General features: G+C 38.7%; 1 protein-coding gene across 2 annotated transcripts; it reads right to left on the bottom strand.

The window, feature by feature from the left end:
* Positions 1 to 11,492: 11,492 nt before the first annotated feature.
* LOC105442304 lies at positions 11,493 to 17,748 on the bottom strand. 2 transcript variants are annotated; one of them, XM_011674263.2, is made up of 2 exons: positions 17,513 to 17,748; positions 11,493 to 15,231 (listed from the first exon to the last, which is right to left on the bottom strand). In XM_011674263.2, exon 2 carries the CDS (start codon positions 15,076 to 15,078, stop codon positions 13,930 to 13,932), a length of 1,149 nt encoding a protein of 382 aa, XP_011672565.1. In that variant the 5' UTR covers positions 15,079 to 15,231; positions 17,513 to 17,748; the 3' UTR covers positions 11,493 to 13,929. The 2 variants fall into 2 exon arrangements, with proteins under 2 accessions (XP_011672565.1, XP_011672564.1); XM_011674262.2 differs by lacking the exon at positions 17,513 to 17,748 and adding an exon at positions 16,477 to 16,884.
* Between the last annotated feature and the right edge of the window lie 910 nt (positions 17,749 to 18,658).

Raw genomic sequence — 18,658 nt, 5'->3', positions numbered from 1 at the left:
ATTTTTTCGGAACGGTACAACAAATCGTCTTCTTTCTCTAATAATTTATTGAAATGTCAAAGCTTCCGCGTTTCGCGGAGGAGGGAGGGGGAAACTCGCCCCTCCCTGCCTGCACCCACCCACCCCCAATTACGTCACTGCTGGTCACCATTACGAACCAATATTTGGCCCGTATAATTTCAAATTTTGCCCCCCCCCCCCACCCCTCCCTAAGAAATCCTGGATCCACGCCTGATGTATATACAACGGCAACAGTTTCAATATAAAATGTAAGTTCTTCTTACTTAAATCATTGGTCTGGAAACAATTATTTGCCCATTGTCATGGGTGTCGATCCCGGGGGGATGGGGGGATATATCCCCCCCCCCCCCCCAATAATTCACCCTAAAAAATAAAAAAAATAAGAGAAAAATTAATGATGAGAGCCCGATTAGAGTAGTTAATGATTATTACTCGCAAGATGACTATCAATATACACATTTTGCTATCTCATTATATACGAAGTAAATGAGACAACCGTATATGAGACAAGAATAAATTGAATTCTCGCTCATACGGCTTCATCAGGAATTGATGAATTTATTCAATTTCTTCAATCAACAGCATCATAGAGCTAAATGTTAAAGGTAAAGACCAGTATTGGAAACGCCCCAATTTCAAAAAATGAAATGGAAGCTCTCATTACCAATCATGTGAAAGAATATGTTTTGACTTATACATGATGATAAAAAATTTGCCGGGAAACCGCCTACTAATTCATATCTTTGGTAAATTTGTTTCTCTCATGGTCTGTGAGAGATATAGGGTAGTCCCATATACGTCTTTCTGTGTATAGTGCTTGTAACTTTACGAAGAATGGGCCAAATTTCTTATCATTTTGAACCTTGCAGATGCTAGATGCTAGATGATCAACCTTTTCTGATCGATTCCACAACGTTTCTTTCACAATGCAATCGCATGACCATAACTGGTCTTTACCTTTAAGCGCGAAGCGCAAAAGTAGCAATCTGCAATGCACATCAGACACTCCTGGACAGTGTAAACATAGATGAACTCTGTGACGAATTCGTGATGAGATCGGAGACAAGTAGAAAGATTTTCGGACATTAGTATGACTTATAATATAGTTCACTAGTTGTTATGTTGTTTCCGTTCACCCTTTTTAAAATTCACTTCATTGTATCTTTATTTTTTTTTTCACTCATTTTATTTCCTGATATTTCCTAAAACATTTTTCATTTTTGAAGTAAGATTATTATGTCACAACTTATTTTTGTTTTATTGAAAAGCTGATGTAGGCCTATGTCACTGGCGAACTGGTAGGAGGGCTTGGGGGCACTAGCCCCCCCCCCCCTCCCCCAATAAAATCCAACCATGACTTATTTTCAATTTCATACAAGTGAATTATAAATGTTCGTGATATCACATGATTTTCAACAAAATTCGTTCTCCATTTCTGTTGCAAACTGGCACATTCCCAAATAGCCAGGAAGAGCATATATTTTGTATAGTCACTAATGGGCCTTATTAGTCGCCGTTAACACTAACAGTAGTATACAATTCGTTTCCAGAAGCTATTGCGACAAGCACTGTCGGGAGATAACATGCTACCCACCACTCGGGCTGTGCATGCAAAGATTTGCGAACGAACGTTCCATACATACATCATGTGGGGAAACTGAATTCAGACAAGGATTCATAGAGAACAGTACAACGAATCGTCTTCTTTCTCTAATAATTTAGTGAAACGGCAAAGCTTCCGCACTTTGCGCGGGAGGGGGGCAACTAAATTTAGACTAGGATTAAGAGTTATAATTAAATGAAACGTCAAAGTACACGATACAACGAATCGTCTTTTATAATAATTTAATGAAACGCGAAAGCTTCCGCGCTACGCGTGATGGGCAAAAATGATTTCAGACGTGGATTAAAAGTAATCAAATGAAAACGTCAAAGCTTCCGCGCTTCGCGCTGGAGGGGAAAAACTGAATTCAGACAAGGACACGATACAACGAATCGTCTTCTTTCTCTAAAAATTCATTGAAACGTCAAAGCTTCCGTGCTTCGCGTGGGAGGGGGGAACTGAATTCAGACAAGGATTAAAAGTCGAGAATGGACATCGAATCGTCTTCTTTCTTTAATAATCTAATGAAATGTCATAGCTTTCGCGCTACGCGCGGAGAAAAGGGAACTTGATTCGAACATTAAGGATTAAGAGTCGAGAATAGTACAATGCATGAAATCGCATTCATTCTTTTATAATCTAATGAAACGTCAGAGCTTCCGCGCTACGCGCGGAGGAAGGGGAACTTGATTCAAACATTAAGAGTCGAGAATAGTACATGAAATCGCCTTCTTTTTTTTAATAATTTAATGAATCGTCAGAGCTTCCACGCTTCGCGCGGAGGGAGGGGAACTTGATTCATACAAGGATTAAGAGTCGAGAATGGTATATCGAATCGTCTTCTTTTTTTAATGATTTAATGTATCGTCAGAGCTTCCACGCTTCGCGCGGAGGAAGGGGAACTTGATTCATACAAGGATTAAGAGTCGAGAATGGTACATCGAATCGTCTTCTTTCTTTAATAATCTACTGGCTACGTGCTTGGGGAGGGGGTGCAACCTGCCACACGCGTCTAGACTACCTCTTGGTTGCTTAATTGATCCATTGCCGAAAATATTTTGGCACCTATCGTCCCCCCCCCCCCAACCATGGATACAAATCGCCACCCTTGCCCATTGTTGTGTATTGTATTACATTTTCACTGACAATGAATTCACATTGTAATGCAATTTTCAAGTTTCCCAGGCTTATTTAGGAAAACAGAAGATTGATATTGTTTAGTTGTACGATAACATCACTCAGTTTGATTTGATTTGATTGGAGATATATCTCATTAAAAACAGAGTGAAGGCTATACAGTTTCAAACAAACCTACACCATTAAACTTCAAGCTCACTCACACATGATTTATTGCGACACTTTCAAGGCTACTTATTATTTCAAGTCCATGTATATAAAAAGGGCAACAGCTTCAATATTACACGTAATTAAATCAATGTTCTGGAAAATGTTAATGCCCATTGTTGTATATTATACAACATTTTCCATAACGATGAATATACATTGTATAATGCAATTTTCAGGAAAACCATACTTGTCATTACTGTTATATTTGTTATATGATACTAAAGCAAATCGTTTCGCTTATCGATAAGATAAATCAATGTGAAGTACATGTGAAGCAAATAATGAAATCATTACGTGCCATTTTTAACCGGACTAGACATTTGAAACGTATAAAAAATGTATACACTATTGACAGCAAGCAAGTTTTTTAAACAAAGAATTCAGAAATTGAACAACATTGCACATTTTAGTCTACACGGCATGCTCTACACCCTTAGTTGGACTGTAAACAGTTGTCTTCTTAAGTCTTCCATATAAATATAAATTTAAAGGAGGTCAATAATCATTATGAAAACACCACTTTCGTAAGGTTGACACATCAATATATATTGTGCACACATGTAACAATGTGATAATATTTTTTCTTGGGGGGGGGGGGGGCGGGGAGGAGGGCAATCCAAAAAGGGACTGATATGTAAACATTAATTTTGATAGGTCGCTTCACAAAAGGGGCATACATAGTCCTTTTTTGTGGATAGTTTTTTTAGCAAAACACAAAATAGGTGGAAGGACGGGGTACACGTCTTCCTTCAATTTTCTGAGGGGGGTCGTCCCCCATGGATAATTTGAACAAGTGCACACCAACAAAATGTATAGCAAATACTGACTAAAGACTGCAACACGCTTTAAGGCTCTGGTGGGCCCAAGAGTACAGCGTTTAGACTAATAGAAATGCTAAAATCTTCTCGCTCGGTCGCTACGCTCCTTCGCATAATATCCTAAAAATATACAAGTAAATATTGAAGAAAATATGTATTCTGTTGGTATCACGTATGTACAAATTACACTGTTTGTTAACAAGATTAAAAGTTATAGAAATAGATCAGTGTTCCAAAAATGAATATTCAGCTTGCTCTTTTAAGAAGTCCCTTCCTGCTCAGTACTTACTAAAATTTACCTAGTAAATATTTACAACCCTTCGGACTGCACACTAGATATCGGCAAAGCAAAAGTGAAGCGTGAAAAAAGTATATTGCTTGTTTTTATGCTGTAGTTTTGCTAAAGAATGTAATTTTGTAACACAACAAAACTTCAAAAACCTGTGAGGGGTTTACATATAAGACTTATCATACAGCTTTATGGGGGTAGTCCCTTCCGTCACCTCCGCCTCTTTCACTGGCGTACTGATGGGGGGGGGGGCAATAACCCCCCCCCCCCCCCCCCCAATACAATTTAAACATGGGTTATTTTTAATTTGATACCAGTGATTTACAAGTATTGCTAAAATGGCAGTATTTTTCCATGAGTTTCCGGGGGCTCTACCCCCTGGAACCCACCAAGGGCCCTAAGGCGGGCCCCTGTTTGTTCATCTGGCCGTAATTAAATGCCTAAAGTCCTTGAGCTTTCGGGGGCTCTGCCCTCTGGACTTAACCAAGGGGCCTAAGGCGGGTCCCTAGATGCGTAATTTAGTGCCTAAAAACCCTTCAGTTATGTATTTCTTATGTATTTCTGTGTCTTTCTTTCTCCATATCCTCTGCACTCTCCTTATGTATTTTTTTGTTTTCCCTTTTCTATTACCTTCTCTTCCCTGGGTATATGTGCTTGCACATGTACTATATATGGCTAAACAGTTTTGTAAAAAAAAATGTGCGCGAACGGTCAAGGAGTAAGAAGAAGGCAAAAAGAGAACAAAGACGGCATCCATGGAAGCCATGTGAGAGTGTCCACTTTTTTCGCTTTTACTTTCACCCTTGCATTCTTTCCTGAATCAGATTTTTCTCACACCTTGTAGACTCGTGCAGGTTATGAACTTGTGTGTGCGTGTGTGCGTGTGTGTGCGTGTGTGCGTGTGTGTGTGTGTGTGTGTGTGTGTGTGTGTGTGTGCGTGTGTGTGCGTGTGTGCGTGTGTGTTCGTGTAACGGAATAAAGTATACAATAACTTGGCAATTCTCATGGTTATGAGATACAATGTGAAAGGAAATGAGAGAATAATGGTCGCGTAGCTTAAATCAAAGTTCCCCATTGCAGTCCTCTCTTTTTGGATATTTTTGCATTTTGTTTTTGTAAGAGGTGTAGCGCCAGAAGAAAGAAGAGGAAGAAGAAAAGAAACGGGTGAAGAAGGAGATCGGGGGGGGCGAAAGGGCCTTGCCTCCAAGGCTGTTGCACCCCCCCCCCCCCTCCAATAAAAAAATAAGAGAGAAGGAAGGAAAGGGAAAGGGTAAGAGGAGATAAAGGGAAGGAAAAAGAAAAAAAGAAAAGAAAGGGGATATCATTTGCAATTTTCCCGCCGGTGGATCGAGGAGGGGCAAAAGGCCCTTACCTCTTCCCGCCCCCGCTATAACAAAGAGAGAAAGAAGGAAAAGGGAAAGAGGAGAGCTAAAAGGGAACAAAAAAGAGGAAGAAGAAAAGAAAAGGTTGAAAAGAACGGGAGATCGGTTCCGGTTAATCCCGCCAACAACGTGTGGATCGGGGTGGGTGCCGAAAGGCCCTTGCCCCCCCCCCCCCTTGGCAAACCTTAAGGAGGAGAGAAAGGGAAAGAAGCAAAAAGAGAAAGAAGAAAAGGGGGGCACTGGCGTACTGATAGGGGGGGCTTGGGGGAATTCAAATTCAAACGTGGTTTATTTCTAATTCCATAACGGTGGCTTACAAATAATGCTGAATTCCTTCCGAGATTTTTCCTCAGTTTTTAGTAAATTATACTTTTGTATGCGTTTGTTGGAAAATGACAAATTCCTAAATTTACAGCCAGGCAAGAAATATGATTCTTGAGAAAAGTTAGGGCCCGGGGATCGTCTGGAATCGCAAGCCTCGAGCTCCCCCCCCCCCCTCCACTTTTTTTTGAAAAGGTATAGTAAAGAGAAATAAAAATAACGAGAGCAAGAAAGAAAGAATAGTTAACTAGCTGCTCATCTGACCGAAATTAAACGCCTACAAATCCCTGAGCTTCCGGGGTTCCGTCCCTTGCACCCCGCCTGGGGCCCTAGACTCCCCTGGATGCTCATCTGACCGAAGTTTAAACGCCTAAAAATCCCTGAGCTTCCGGGGTTTCGTCCCTTACACCCCGCCTGGGGCCCTAGACTCCCCTGGATGCTAATCTGACGAAAATGTAATGCCTAAAACCCCTGTTTTCTGGGGGCTTCGCCCGCTGGACCTCAAGCCAATTAGTGTCCTGCCAGTGTCACAAATAAGGTATAAAAATATGTTCATCTGACCGTAATCAAATGCCTAAAACCCCTGAGCTTCTCGGGTCGGACAAGGTATCAAAATTTGTTTATCTGACCGCAGGCGCGTAGCCAGGGGGGGGGGGATAGAAAAAATAGAGAGGAGAGGAAAGGAAGAAGACGTAGGGAGCAAAAGGAGCAGACAAAAAACATCTTTGAAATTCAGACAAGAATTAAGAGTATAGAGAACGGTACAACGAATCGTCTTCTATCTCTAATAATTTAATGAAACGTCAAAGCTTCCGCGCTTCGCGGAGGGGAGGGGGGGACTGAAATAAGACAAGGATTAAGAGTATAGAGAACGGTACAACGAATCGTCTTCTATCTCTAATAATTTAATGAAACGTCAAAGCTTCCGCGCTTCGCGGAGGGGGGGGGACTGAATTAAGACAAGGATTAAGAGTCGAGAACGATAAAACGAATCGTTTTCTTTCTCCAATGATTTAATGAAACGTAAAAGCTTCCGCGCTTCGCGCGAGAGGGGGGGGGGCTGAATTAAGACAAGGATTAAGAGTCGACAACGGTAAAACGAATCGTTTTCTTTCGTCAATGATTTAATGAAACGTAAAAGTTTCCGCGCTTCGCGCGGGAAGGGAAAATTGCATTCAAACGAGGATAATTTTCGAGAACGCTATAACGAATCGTCTTCTTTCAATAATAGTTTAATGAAACGTCAAAGCTTCCGCGCTGCGCGGAGGGGGGGGGGGCTGAATTAAGAGAAGGATTAAGAGTCGAGAACGGTACAACGAATTGTCTTCTTTCTCTAATACTTTAATGAAACGTCATATATAGCTTCCGCGCTTTGCAGAGGAGGGAGGGGGAAACTCGCCCCTCCCTACATCCCCCTGCATTACGTCACTGCTGGTCACCATTACGTACCAATATTTGGCTAGCATAATTTCAAGTTTGGCCCCCCCCCCCTAAGAAATCCTGGATCCGCGTCTGCAATACGGTCATCTTACAGGTATTACAAAGTTTTGGTAAATTTTGAAAATTGGCTGGATAGTGATTCTTTACAATTTTGATATATTTGGATGCCCCTGAGGATGTATTATAAGCACTAAAATTTTAGCCCCTAAAACTCTTCTGCTTTCGAGAAAAATTGAGTATACAAATTTACCCGTGCTCCCGGTAAATTTTGATAAATTTGAAATAGCGCCTACGGCCAGACGATGGTAGCTGCGACCATAAAAATCTCAGAATATGCAGATCTGATATATATATTCCAAACGGTAATAGCAAATTGGTCGATTTTAGTCAAATAACATTGTTTTATAGCTAAATTAATATCTTGATCTTGAGAGGGTGCTATACAACATAAAGAGTTTATTATTTACAATTTCATCACTTTAGACTCGATTTCAACCGCGACAACGATCACTGAATATTGTAGGATTGCATATGCTTCCAATATGATTTGAACCGAATTCATTACCCATACCAAAACTTTGTATTACCTTTAAGGTTCTGAAATGCTAAAACCCGAGAGTTCTCATCCTGCTTAAACAATATTTTTTTTACTCGAAAAATATATTTCACAAAGGTGGACCCATGAGTGCCAAAATTAAAGCCATCGTAGGAATCCGATGGACGTATTCTGCTTCAAATTCAGTCAAACCCGATCCCCTGTCTAAAATCACGTTTAACAAAAAAAATAACATCACTTCTAAAACTTACTTCCTTTTGTCAACCAGATTTTGAACAAAACCACTATAGGATTTAAATTTTAGTAGAATTCAAGCAAAGTATGATTGTAAGAAAATGTTATCCCCTAAGTGCTAAAAAAAGGTTTAAAGCTAGAAAAATCAGCTATGGAAGTTGTATTTTATGTCAGATTTGTCATAAATCTTATGTCATTATAATAGCACGTACCTGTTCGTTTTATGTCCCATCGCTTCACTTTCTCTTTCCTTCGGTTATTGAGAATATCCCGGCTTTGTTCAAGAACATCTCCCAAAGTCGAAATGATGCCCCCAGATGCTATGTTCGTCCAAACCAAGTATTTTGGTGAAAATAACTTTCTGGTAATACGTCGAATCATGACTCTGTAATTATGAAAGATATGCCAACGTATACAGGTTGTATTCCGGACGTATACAGGTTTGCTAAACTAGTAAACTTAGTGCTATAATACCATTAAAGCCCTATAGTGAGTGATCGACCAATTTTTCCGGCAGCGCACAAGCAGGGCTGTTATACCTATAAGCATATAGCTTCATCTATGGGCATGAAGATTTTTTCATTGTGATTTTAAATGAGCTTCCAATCCAAGCTTCCCAGTGTATGTGTGCACCTAGAGGACGGGCAAATAGAGCCGGGGGCGCCTCCCAAATCCTCGGTCGGTGGTGAGGTGGTGCAGAAGCTCAAAATCGGTGACAAGCAAGTAAATTAACAGAAAAATTGATGACTTTTTATCCTGTTTAGAAGCTCCTGAGGGGGGGGGGGGGGGGGCTACTGGGGGTCCTTTGCTTGTTTGCACACTTTCCTAATTCGTTGGGGCATGCCCCCACCGCTCCCATTGAAATTATTATTATTTTACTTTTTTCTTTTTGTGCTTGTTTATTGACATTAGATTTTGTGATATCAATGTCACTTTAAATTATAAATATGGGGTGTCTCAAGATAGAGGAAACGAGATTTCGATTGGTAACATTTAAAACAGTACACAGCCATTCTCAATAAAATTTGTACATGTAAAATAGAATTAGTATCCCCTAATCGTCCCGTGAATTACAATAAAACTTACGTGAAAGCTTTAAAGTTATGATATTTTTTGTAAAACGTAGCATTTTCCAAATGTTACAAGGAAAGCGCTTTGAATGGCAGCAGCGCACATGCAAGCCCATACCCGACGCCTGAACATTTTGTAGCAAGGTCTCAAAATAATTGAAACAATTTATAAAATAATGAGTATAGAAGAAATAAGTAACTCATGCTTTACTTCAAAACCTACTTGGAATAATCTCCTTTGCTTCTTGTTTTTAAAAGATGTTTCAATACATGTTCATGATATTTTATAAATTATTTATCTATATAAAATTGTCAGTGGTGACTTTACCAAGAAATGATGAGTTACAGTGTCTTCAATGAAAAAAAAATTGGCGCGAAAGGTGCACTTTTGCTTTTCAACGCGCTCTCTTTAATTGTAACATTTGAAAAACTGTACATTTTAAAAGAATTAACATATTAACTTGATAGTGTTAGCATTACATCCTAGTGAAGTTCACGCAGACTTTAGGGAATTCTACTAACAACATTACTTATACTGGTAAATTTCAATGAGGACAATGAGCTTTTCAAAATATCACCCATCAAAATTTCGTTGCATTTTGTTTAGACACCCCGTATCATTCTGCCCGGTCATTCTGCCGCTGAAGTACCATTATCTGGATAATATAACACATTTTCTTCCTAATGAATAGAAATTAAGGAAATATTAGACTCTATACTAATACTAATCGAACATCTGTTCTGCTGTGAACAGAAAAGTAGGTACATGGAACAGTATTAATACAATCTGTCGTTTGGAGTACAGTATTTGTCATCATAATGACAATTTGTCAATAGTGTGAGTTTCGTGGTTTTAGTTATCTTTCATATTATTCATTGCATCCGATCCATATAAAAAATTATTGTTTTCATTATGAAATTCTTTAATTCCCCTCATTTCTCTCTGTTCATTTGTATTTATTATAATTGTTATTTTATATCATGTTATACATTTCTTTTTAAACCTATTCTGTTGGCTCTTCTTTGAATCTCTTTTCCTTTAAAATCTGAATGGATGATGTATTTGTTTGATTTACGACAGATCTTTTTGATGATCATAAGCGGCTTTCATATATATCTGTAAATTGTTAGCATATCAATCACTGTAGAGGCAAATGCATTGTCAAATAAAATTCAAATTATCCCTTTGGTGATTACAGAGACAGGAAATAATTATGATTATGAATATTATTGTTCGCTCAGTTTCACGCAGCGACTGCGAAACTTGCTATAGAGAAAAATGTATTTCATTCAAATACTGCAGCAGCTCTACCTATCACATTAAAGGTCTGTGGCGTAGAGGGGAGCATGGTATCGGTTTATAGCCATTTGGTCTACAACTAGGTCGTCCGCTACTCAACTGGTCCATTCCCATATGGTCTACACCCAGTCTCTCTACTACCCACTTGGTCTAAAAGACCCTTCTGGATGGTAGAACATTGGAGTTAGACGAACTGGGAATTAGACCGACTGTAAATTAGACCAAATGGGTGATAGAACAAATGGGTAGTAGACTTAATGGAGTTTAGACCTAATGGACATTAAACCTAATGAATTTAGCCCAAATGGTCATTAGACCAAATGATAAGTATGACAAATGATTATGAGACCATGTGGAGAGTTGTATAGTAGTAGACTAATAGGGTAGTAGACGAACTGGTTGTTGACCGAACGACAATTCACCATGGTATCATGGGGAAACCGTAGTTATACTGGGTGGTAGACTGAAATAATTGTCTTGTACGGGAAATTCTTGATGACATTTTTCATCTGTGTAGAGGCGGTCCGTGGAGACAGGCGTAGTCTCAGTGGAAGCTTTCGATGGGTAGATCAAATGAAAAATAACAACTAAGGCTAAGCTACAGTTAAAGAAGATGGTTGTGTGGGCGAGGGTCCTACCCAGGGGTGGATCCGGGGGCCCAGACCCCCTCCCTGGCCAAAAAAAAAATAGATTTTTAAAAAAGATGGTAACGTTAATATTACCTTTAACAATATTATTAAAATAGAACTTTATACCCCACTCCCTCCCCCGCCGCTTATTCGGTAGGGCGGCTAAATCGCCGCTAAATATTTTCTCACGAAAAGAGCCCCCTCTTGGGCCCCTCACTCGCCACCGGCTGGATCCGCCCTACCTATACTCCTATCGTCGTGATTTTATCTTCCTTCCCCTTATTTTTCACCCCGTCGCTCTAACCTCTCTCTCTCTCTCTCATTTTCTCCGTTTTCTTAAGATTTTGATAGTGAAAATGATTCTAACCTCTCACAACGCTCAATCGAATAAGCTTTCTATCATGTCTACAGGTCCACTCTATATATATCTGTGTGTTTTTTACACTTCTTCAATACAAAAAAAATCTATCAAAATTGTAATATAAAATTTTACATTATCCTTTTATTTGGCATTTCCATCAGCCTTAAAATAAATTGCTCCTTGATTTCATAAAGTCTGCTTGAATCGCAAAATGCAGGTTGTAGTATGTCGTAATAAAATCCGCCCTTTTTAATCATGAATAAACAACCGAACCGTATATACATGTATAAGGCATTTTTGAAACATCAAAATATTACAAGTAATTTAATTATTACAACAGTGACGCAGCATGGGTCCAAATAGATCGTCAACATGTGGTGTGGGCAGGGGCGGATCAAGGGGCGTAGGGGCGCACGACCCCTTTTTTTCCTTACGAAAAAAGAAGCTAAAAAATAATCACATAAATGTTCAGCTTACGCTTTCAGAAATGCCTCAAAATGTACTATAGAGCTTAAGGTTTAAAACTTTTAAAAATATTTAAAATCAATCTGATTGATCAAACATTAATGGAAATCTCTTCACAAGTATCATTCTGAACATATTCTGCGAAGAAAAATAAGATTAATTGACAATTTTTACGAAATAAAGTAGGGTCTTTTTTTTTTTAATGTCCTATATTATTTTAATTCAATTAAATTCAAAGTAACATTCTTTTTATTCCTTTTCTTTTTTTCCATATAAACAAAAGTTATAATTTAGACATACATAATTTAACATGGCAACAGTTGAAATACAGGGAAGACGTCGTGCTTCCTATTAGAGCCTATATTTGTATTGTATACGCCTTATAACAATACGATATTAATATGTACTATATAAATTACATAAATATATTTTATATATATATTTCACTGTGTGCTTGCCCAACAAAGCAACATACACCATATTGTAAACATCTATGGGACTCAGTAAGGACTCATTAAGCCAAACTCTGTGCTGATCCCCTTACAAAACAGTGAAATTAGACTATCATGGAATTAGAGGTCCACTACTTCAATGGATGAGACATTTCCTCACAGCAAGGACACAGAAGGTAGTCTGCAAAGGCACTTCATCAAAACCTAAGAAAGTCTTGTCAGGCGTACCGCAAGAAACGGTACTCGGCCCACTGATGTTCTTTCTGTTCATCAATGACTTGCCAGATAATCTTCGCAGCACTGCCAGACTTTTCGCCGACGACTGTATCATCTATACAAACGGCAAGTTCAGAGAAGAATTGGATACCCTCCAAGAGGATCCCCACCAACTCGAAGCTTGGCAGAGCAAATGGGCCATGTCTTCCAACCCAGCCAAATTTACGGTCATGAAGATCTCCAACAATCGGGACCCACCGAATAGGAATTACACCTTCTGTGGTCAACCACTTCAAGAAGTGTCTTCTTATCCCTACCTCGGTGTGGAAATCGACAACAAGCTGAGATGGGACACTCACTTCACGAAGCTCACCTCCAAAGCCAACAAGGTGCTTGGCTTCCTAAGAAAAAACCTCTGGTTTTGTACCAAGGCCACCAAAGAGTCTGCATACAAAACTCTAGTCAGACCCATCCTGGAGTACGCCAGTAGTTCATGGGACCCGTACCGCAAAGGGGACATCATTCTCATCAATTCGATACAACGGAAGACCGCTAGATTCTGCATGAATGATTACAAGCAACTGAGCAGTGTTTCCCAAATGATCAAGGAGTTAGAGTGGGATTCACTGGAGAATCGAAGGAGGATTGCTAGACTTCAACTCCTGTTCAAGATCATAAACGGAAAAGTGGGAATCAAGGCTGACACATACATTCAAGCCAACATCAGAGGGGGGAAGAACAACTAGAGGGAACAGCAAAAGAATCCAGAGGGTATTGGTTAAGAAGTACGTGCACAAGTACTCATTCTTCAACAGAGCAGCAGCAGAAAGGAACCTACTCAAGGAGGAAACAGTTATGTCTACCTCCAGTGCAGTCTTCAAGCAGAAACTTCAAATGTGAAACACCTCTCCTTCCATAGCACAACCACGACCATACAAATCAAAACTTTGGTGAAGTACAGTTAAACCTGAATCTACCGACGCAACCGAAACAGAAACAGAAACAGAAATACATTGGGTCATAAACAATGTATTTCATTGTTTTGGTACCATGATAATCAAGGTTACCATGGTGAATGGTAATTTGAACAAAAAAAACATGGTTACCATGGTACCTTTTCTAGAATCACAGCATGCTGCCAATTTCGATGACACAATCATTGTCAAGAATATCGAGGTTAGGATAAAAATATAACATTTCTTTTATACAGGTGGAGGCATACAAGAAATCTGTATTTATTAGGGTATCCCACTATAAAAAAAAATTAAAAAAAACACTTAAGTTCTTCATCGTTTAAACAAAAAAAATAAAGAAAAAGGATTAAATACTCAGTTTTATATCATGATGCTGTGCGACATTGTTTTGTTTTTTTAATTCTTGAGTTCGCCGAAAGGTATACTAGCTAGACATTATTTTATTTAATTATTATTTCACTTTAGGCGAATACTCCTCATCTGATCCTATTTCGTCAGATTGACGACGTAAGTATCTGCATGCTTTTAATTGTTTAAATTCCTCTTCCAGGTTGGCCACAGTGTGGCTATGTTTCGTTTCACAAAAATCGCTCAATCTATACGATCTAGATGCGTCTTTGTGGACGAGGATCGGGTTGATATTCTGGCTTGTGAAGCTGCTTGATGATGGTGATGTATATAAGTTGAAGGGCCTCTGCCATTTAGGGATTTCCGTAGCACGTTTGGCGTTGCTGGCACGGGTTAGAAGAGGGCTACCATATGGAGAGTTAGGTGTGCTTCTGGTGCTTGGTTGATGAATCTCTCGCCTCTCCTGCTGAGGACTTGAATGGGCAGATTTACTTTGGTGGATTGGTTGACGAAAGGACTTGTCTTTCTCCTGTTGAGGTCGTGAGAGGGGCGATAAGCCACGCGGTCGGTTGTTCGATACCGGTGGTTCTAGACCCAAATAGGTCTTCCGTCTCCTGGTGTTGTCGTCCTTCCGCGACAGTCTTCCCGAGTCACCGTCGGTAGTTGGTGGACTGTCGCCTCTCTTCCTCCCTCTTGCTTTTCGACGTACACTCGGCGATTTCTTACATATCATATAAGAATCAGAACGAACCGACATACTATCATCGTAGGTCTCACCATCTGAGTTATCACTTTTTGTCTTCATACCACGGTGCCATTTTTTCGGTCGCAACGTGACGAGTGTACCAACATTACTCAGTGATGTCCAGCTCGTTGTCATATCATCATCAGAAGTACTATTACCGCTTGTGGCACTATCATCATCCCAACAGCTCGCTCCAGGTTTTCCATGCCTCCCATCGCGGCCGACATGGTTGATATCTGAGTTTTTCAGAAGCTGAATAACTGGAAGTGTGAGTTTATTTGCGGCGGAAGCAGTGTCCTCGTCCCTTTGATTCAGGTCGTTGAGACTTTTCTGGAACTCTTTAGAGCACGGTGCTAATGTATTGATCCCACTAAAGGCCACTCGAGCACGTGGTGGCAAGCTCGATGACCGCGATGAATTGTCTTCGGTGTCGAAGGCATCATCTGACATCAGAAGACGCTGTCGGATGCCACATGTCATCGGCGACGGACTTAGAGGTCGCATCATCAAATTCTTTCCAATGGCGGCGGGCTTAGAAATATGTCCACTCTCCGGGCCTGTTTAACCGCTTTCTGCACCCGCTTGTTGTCTGACAGTCAATTACAGCTCCCTTTTGTACTCATATTGCAGAAACCATGGAAGCAAGTGGGAATATGTTTTCTGAAGTAAGGAAAAAAGGAAAGGAAAATAGATATAAATATATATTTCTTCCTTCAAAATCTGTACATTTTTGCTAGCTTATCGAGTTGTCAATCACATGATATGACATGATTATGTCATACAGAAAATGTAATTGTTATTTCTTCCAGACATGATAGAAATGGGACAGATGACATCATAATACCATAACTTAATCTGGGACACGAGGATAACCAACTTTTCACTTTCACTTTTTAAAAAACATTTCCACTTCAATAATTCATAGGGGATATAAATAATATTGATAGTACTTCCACAATTTACGAATGTCTTCAAGACTTCACTAATGAACCTCATAGATTATGTCATATCTTATGTCCACTTTGCCTTGTGCTCATCGAAAAGTTGTCATGCCTGCTGTATATAATATTGCTATGATATAGATTTGCCAGGAAATTCATGTAAAGAATAAATTCAAATTTTCACTTGCTTCTCTATTTGTGTAAAGTGATTTTGATGTTGTATTTGGTTGATCCAAGATGTTCGCAAGCAACAGTATGTTTTTTTAAGAAAATATTATTTCGCTGACAAGGAATTATAACCTGTTTTAGAATATCGGCAACAAAATTAAGGTATAACTTCAAACAAAGATGGCGGAATCTGTGCATGCTTTGAAAAGGTGTGAGAATCTTTCGTACACGAAATAATTTATGTCATTGTATTGTGAAATCAATTCACATTACATGTAGCCGACAACCAACTTTACGACACTCAAAAATAGCAGTTGAAATATCATATCAATTTCTGTTTGTTTGTTTGTTTGATTGATTGTTTTTGATTGCCTTTTTTCTCGAAATACACAGATATACTCATTATAAACACAATTACGTTTTTCTACCTTGTCAATGATTTAAAGGCGTATATGAGGTTAGGTGAAAAAAATTATGAATGTCTCCTTCTTACTACGTCATTACCTTTTCTAATAAACAGTAAGGGGTCTATAACATTTCTATAATATTACAAATGATGAATTTCTAAAACCACCCGGTATATAATTCCAATTATAATTGCAGGATGTTTCCCTGGTCAATGACCCTTTTTAATTCTACTTATCGTACAATTTTTTTTCCTTCTAACTTTACCTTTATATTATGTCTATTTTAACAACAACAAAAAGTCAAATCAATACGACTTTACCTATCCTATACACAAGGCGATATTACAAACTCGGCATTTTTCTAAATGCGTTGAAGTAAAGCAACTTACATGTACATCATGACTTGTATCGCTTCTCCGTTATATTTTTGAAGATTTGAGGGAATACCACGATTGTAATGAAGTCGATGAAAACTGAAATCCTCTTATTTGTTCGAGAGTAGCCGGTCCAACACTAAACAAAATTTTCCTGAAGATCTGTACTTAGCTGAGAGTTACACAGATCTCAAGTGACTAATGCAAAGTGAACGTGCAAATGCGGTGCCTCCCACAAAGGTTTTACTAAATCGATAACAGCATGTTCTAAGACAAGTTAGACGATCTATACATCCTCTTCCGAACAAAGCGACTTCCAAGCAAAAAACGAGACTGAGTAGTCTCACTATTCTATTTCTGCGTCCGTCGGAAAGACTCTTTATTGGGAAATCGGCGTTCAATAGACAGCTCAAGACTGCGCCACTATAATATTGGTAGGAGGCTAACATCAAGAAATCGAATATACAGAAAAACCTGTATATAAAGACCATCCAAGGGAGACAAGAAAAGTGGTCTTTATAGGCAGGTGGTCTTTATGGGTTCTCATTCATGTTTCTTCATTTCCCCGGAAAGAGAATTTATGATTATGCGCTATATAAAAATGACTTTATTTATTATGTACAGGTTCCTTCAGTACATGTTTCAATGAGAAACCATTTTCGAGGGAAACAAAAAATGTGGTCTTTGTAGACAGGTGTTCTTTCTATATAGGTGGTCACTAAAGCAGGTTTGACTGTATCTCAAATACTTGAATTGTGAGTTCAGTATAATATGCATGTCCAGTGTAAGTTCAGTTTTCTATTAACATGGTCAATCAAGAGCAAAACCACAATTGGAAACTTGGACTGGAAGCAAGTATTAATTGTTTTCAATGAAATTCCAGAGATTTTTGTTTTGGTTATTATTACTGATCATCAAACATGTCAAACCTGTCATCCAAATGTTGCCGTCTGTGCACGAAAAGTGTTCAGAATGGGCTTGATTTCCCCGACTTGTATCCATTATGAATGCTTAAGAAACAATTTTTTTATTTCAGTTAAATATCACTTACTTTTAGAGGAAAGGGTATTTGGCAGACGATTTGTAGAACCAATAACCATCAAAGGTGTAAAGAAATAAACTTGGCACTTTTACTTCTAGCTACTGCATCCTCAATAAATCTTTAAGATCGGTATCTTCATTTCGTCACCTGGTAGCACCAAGTATCAATCGTAGCATTGGAAGTGATGCTGGCTCTTAATATTCCGGGGAAATGAAGAGACATGAATGAGAACCTTAACTAACGGCACCTGTATAAGAATGTTATTGGCTACTGTTTCGTTTTTTTTTTTTTTTTTTGGTCATTGCCCATGTCTGCAAACACAGTGTGTACATTCTAACTTAGCATGTTTACTGAAACAACGATAAAGAACCATTCACTGACGCAATATTTGTGTTCAGTCTAGTCTTGTTTCAGTGATAAGATGAAAATTGCATCATTTTTTTTTATTTTTCTCTCCTAGTTTAAACTTAATTGGTTGGCCCATCTCGCTTTAATTTATGGGTATCATGAATACAAAGCGATTCTGAAAAGCTAGGCTACCTGAACTTTATTAAGAATTACTTTTTTTATTAATACTAAAGGAATAAACGCATATTTTGCATCATGAAAGAATTTTTTTAATAATATATATGAGACACCTAAACGGACATAATGGAATGCTTATTAAGATTTCCCAGTGTCTGAAAATCAACCTATGCCGATGCGCTGTAGACTAATGGTCTATTTACATAGAGCCCTGAACGTATTATTTAATGAGTACACAAACAATCTGTCTTTTCACAGAAAAGCATTGACCATTATACTTCAATTAACCAAATTCGATTGTCGATGACGTATACAGGCTAGCTACCATTAGAAACAACTTCTAAGAATTAACGTCTTGCTGGACATAATTATGTTATCGTCTTCTCTAAAGCTTTCCAAATGCTTTTTTTATATATCAAACATGGCAACGATTGAGAGCGAGATGTGAAGTTTTATGAAAAATCCATCGTTATTGTTTGCCGCATAAAATCATGACTGTGATATTTTGAAATATCATAAGTCAGCGCGTTACATATAATTTTCTTACATCTTTTCAAAACACATGTACACAATCGCAACCATTTTCGACGAATCCATTCAAGGACAATGTCAATACCCTATTGTCTATCT

The sequence above is a fragment of the Strongylocentrotus purpuratus genome, unplaced genomic scaffold, assembly GCF_000002235.5.
Source record: "Strongylocentrotus purpuratus isolate Spur 01 unplaced genomic scaffold, Spur_5.0 spur5_scaffold_3, whole genome shotgun sequence".
NCBI classification, from domain to species: domain Eukaryota; kingdom Metazoa; phylum Echinodermata; class Echinoidea; order Camarodonta; family Strongylocentrotidae; genus Strongylocentrotus; species Strongylocentrotus purpuratus.
This window is presented reverse-complemented; position numbering and strand designations above follow the sequence as displayed.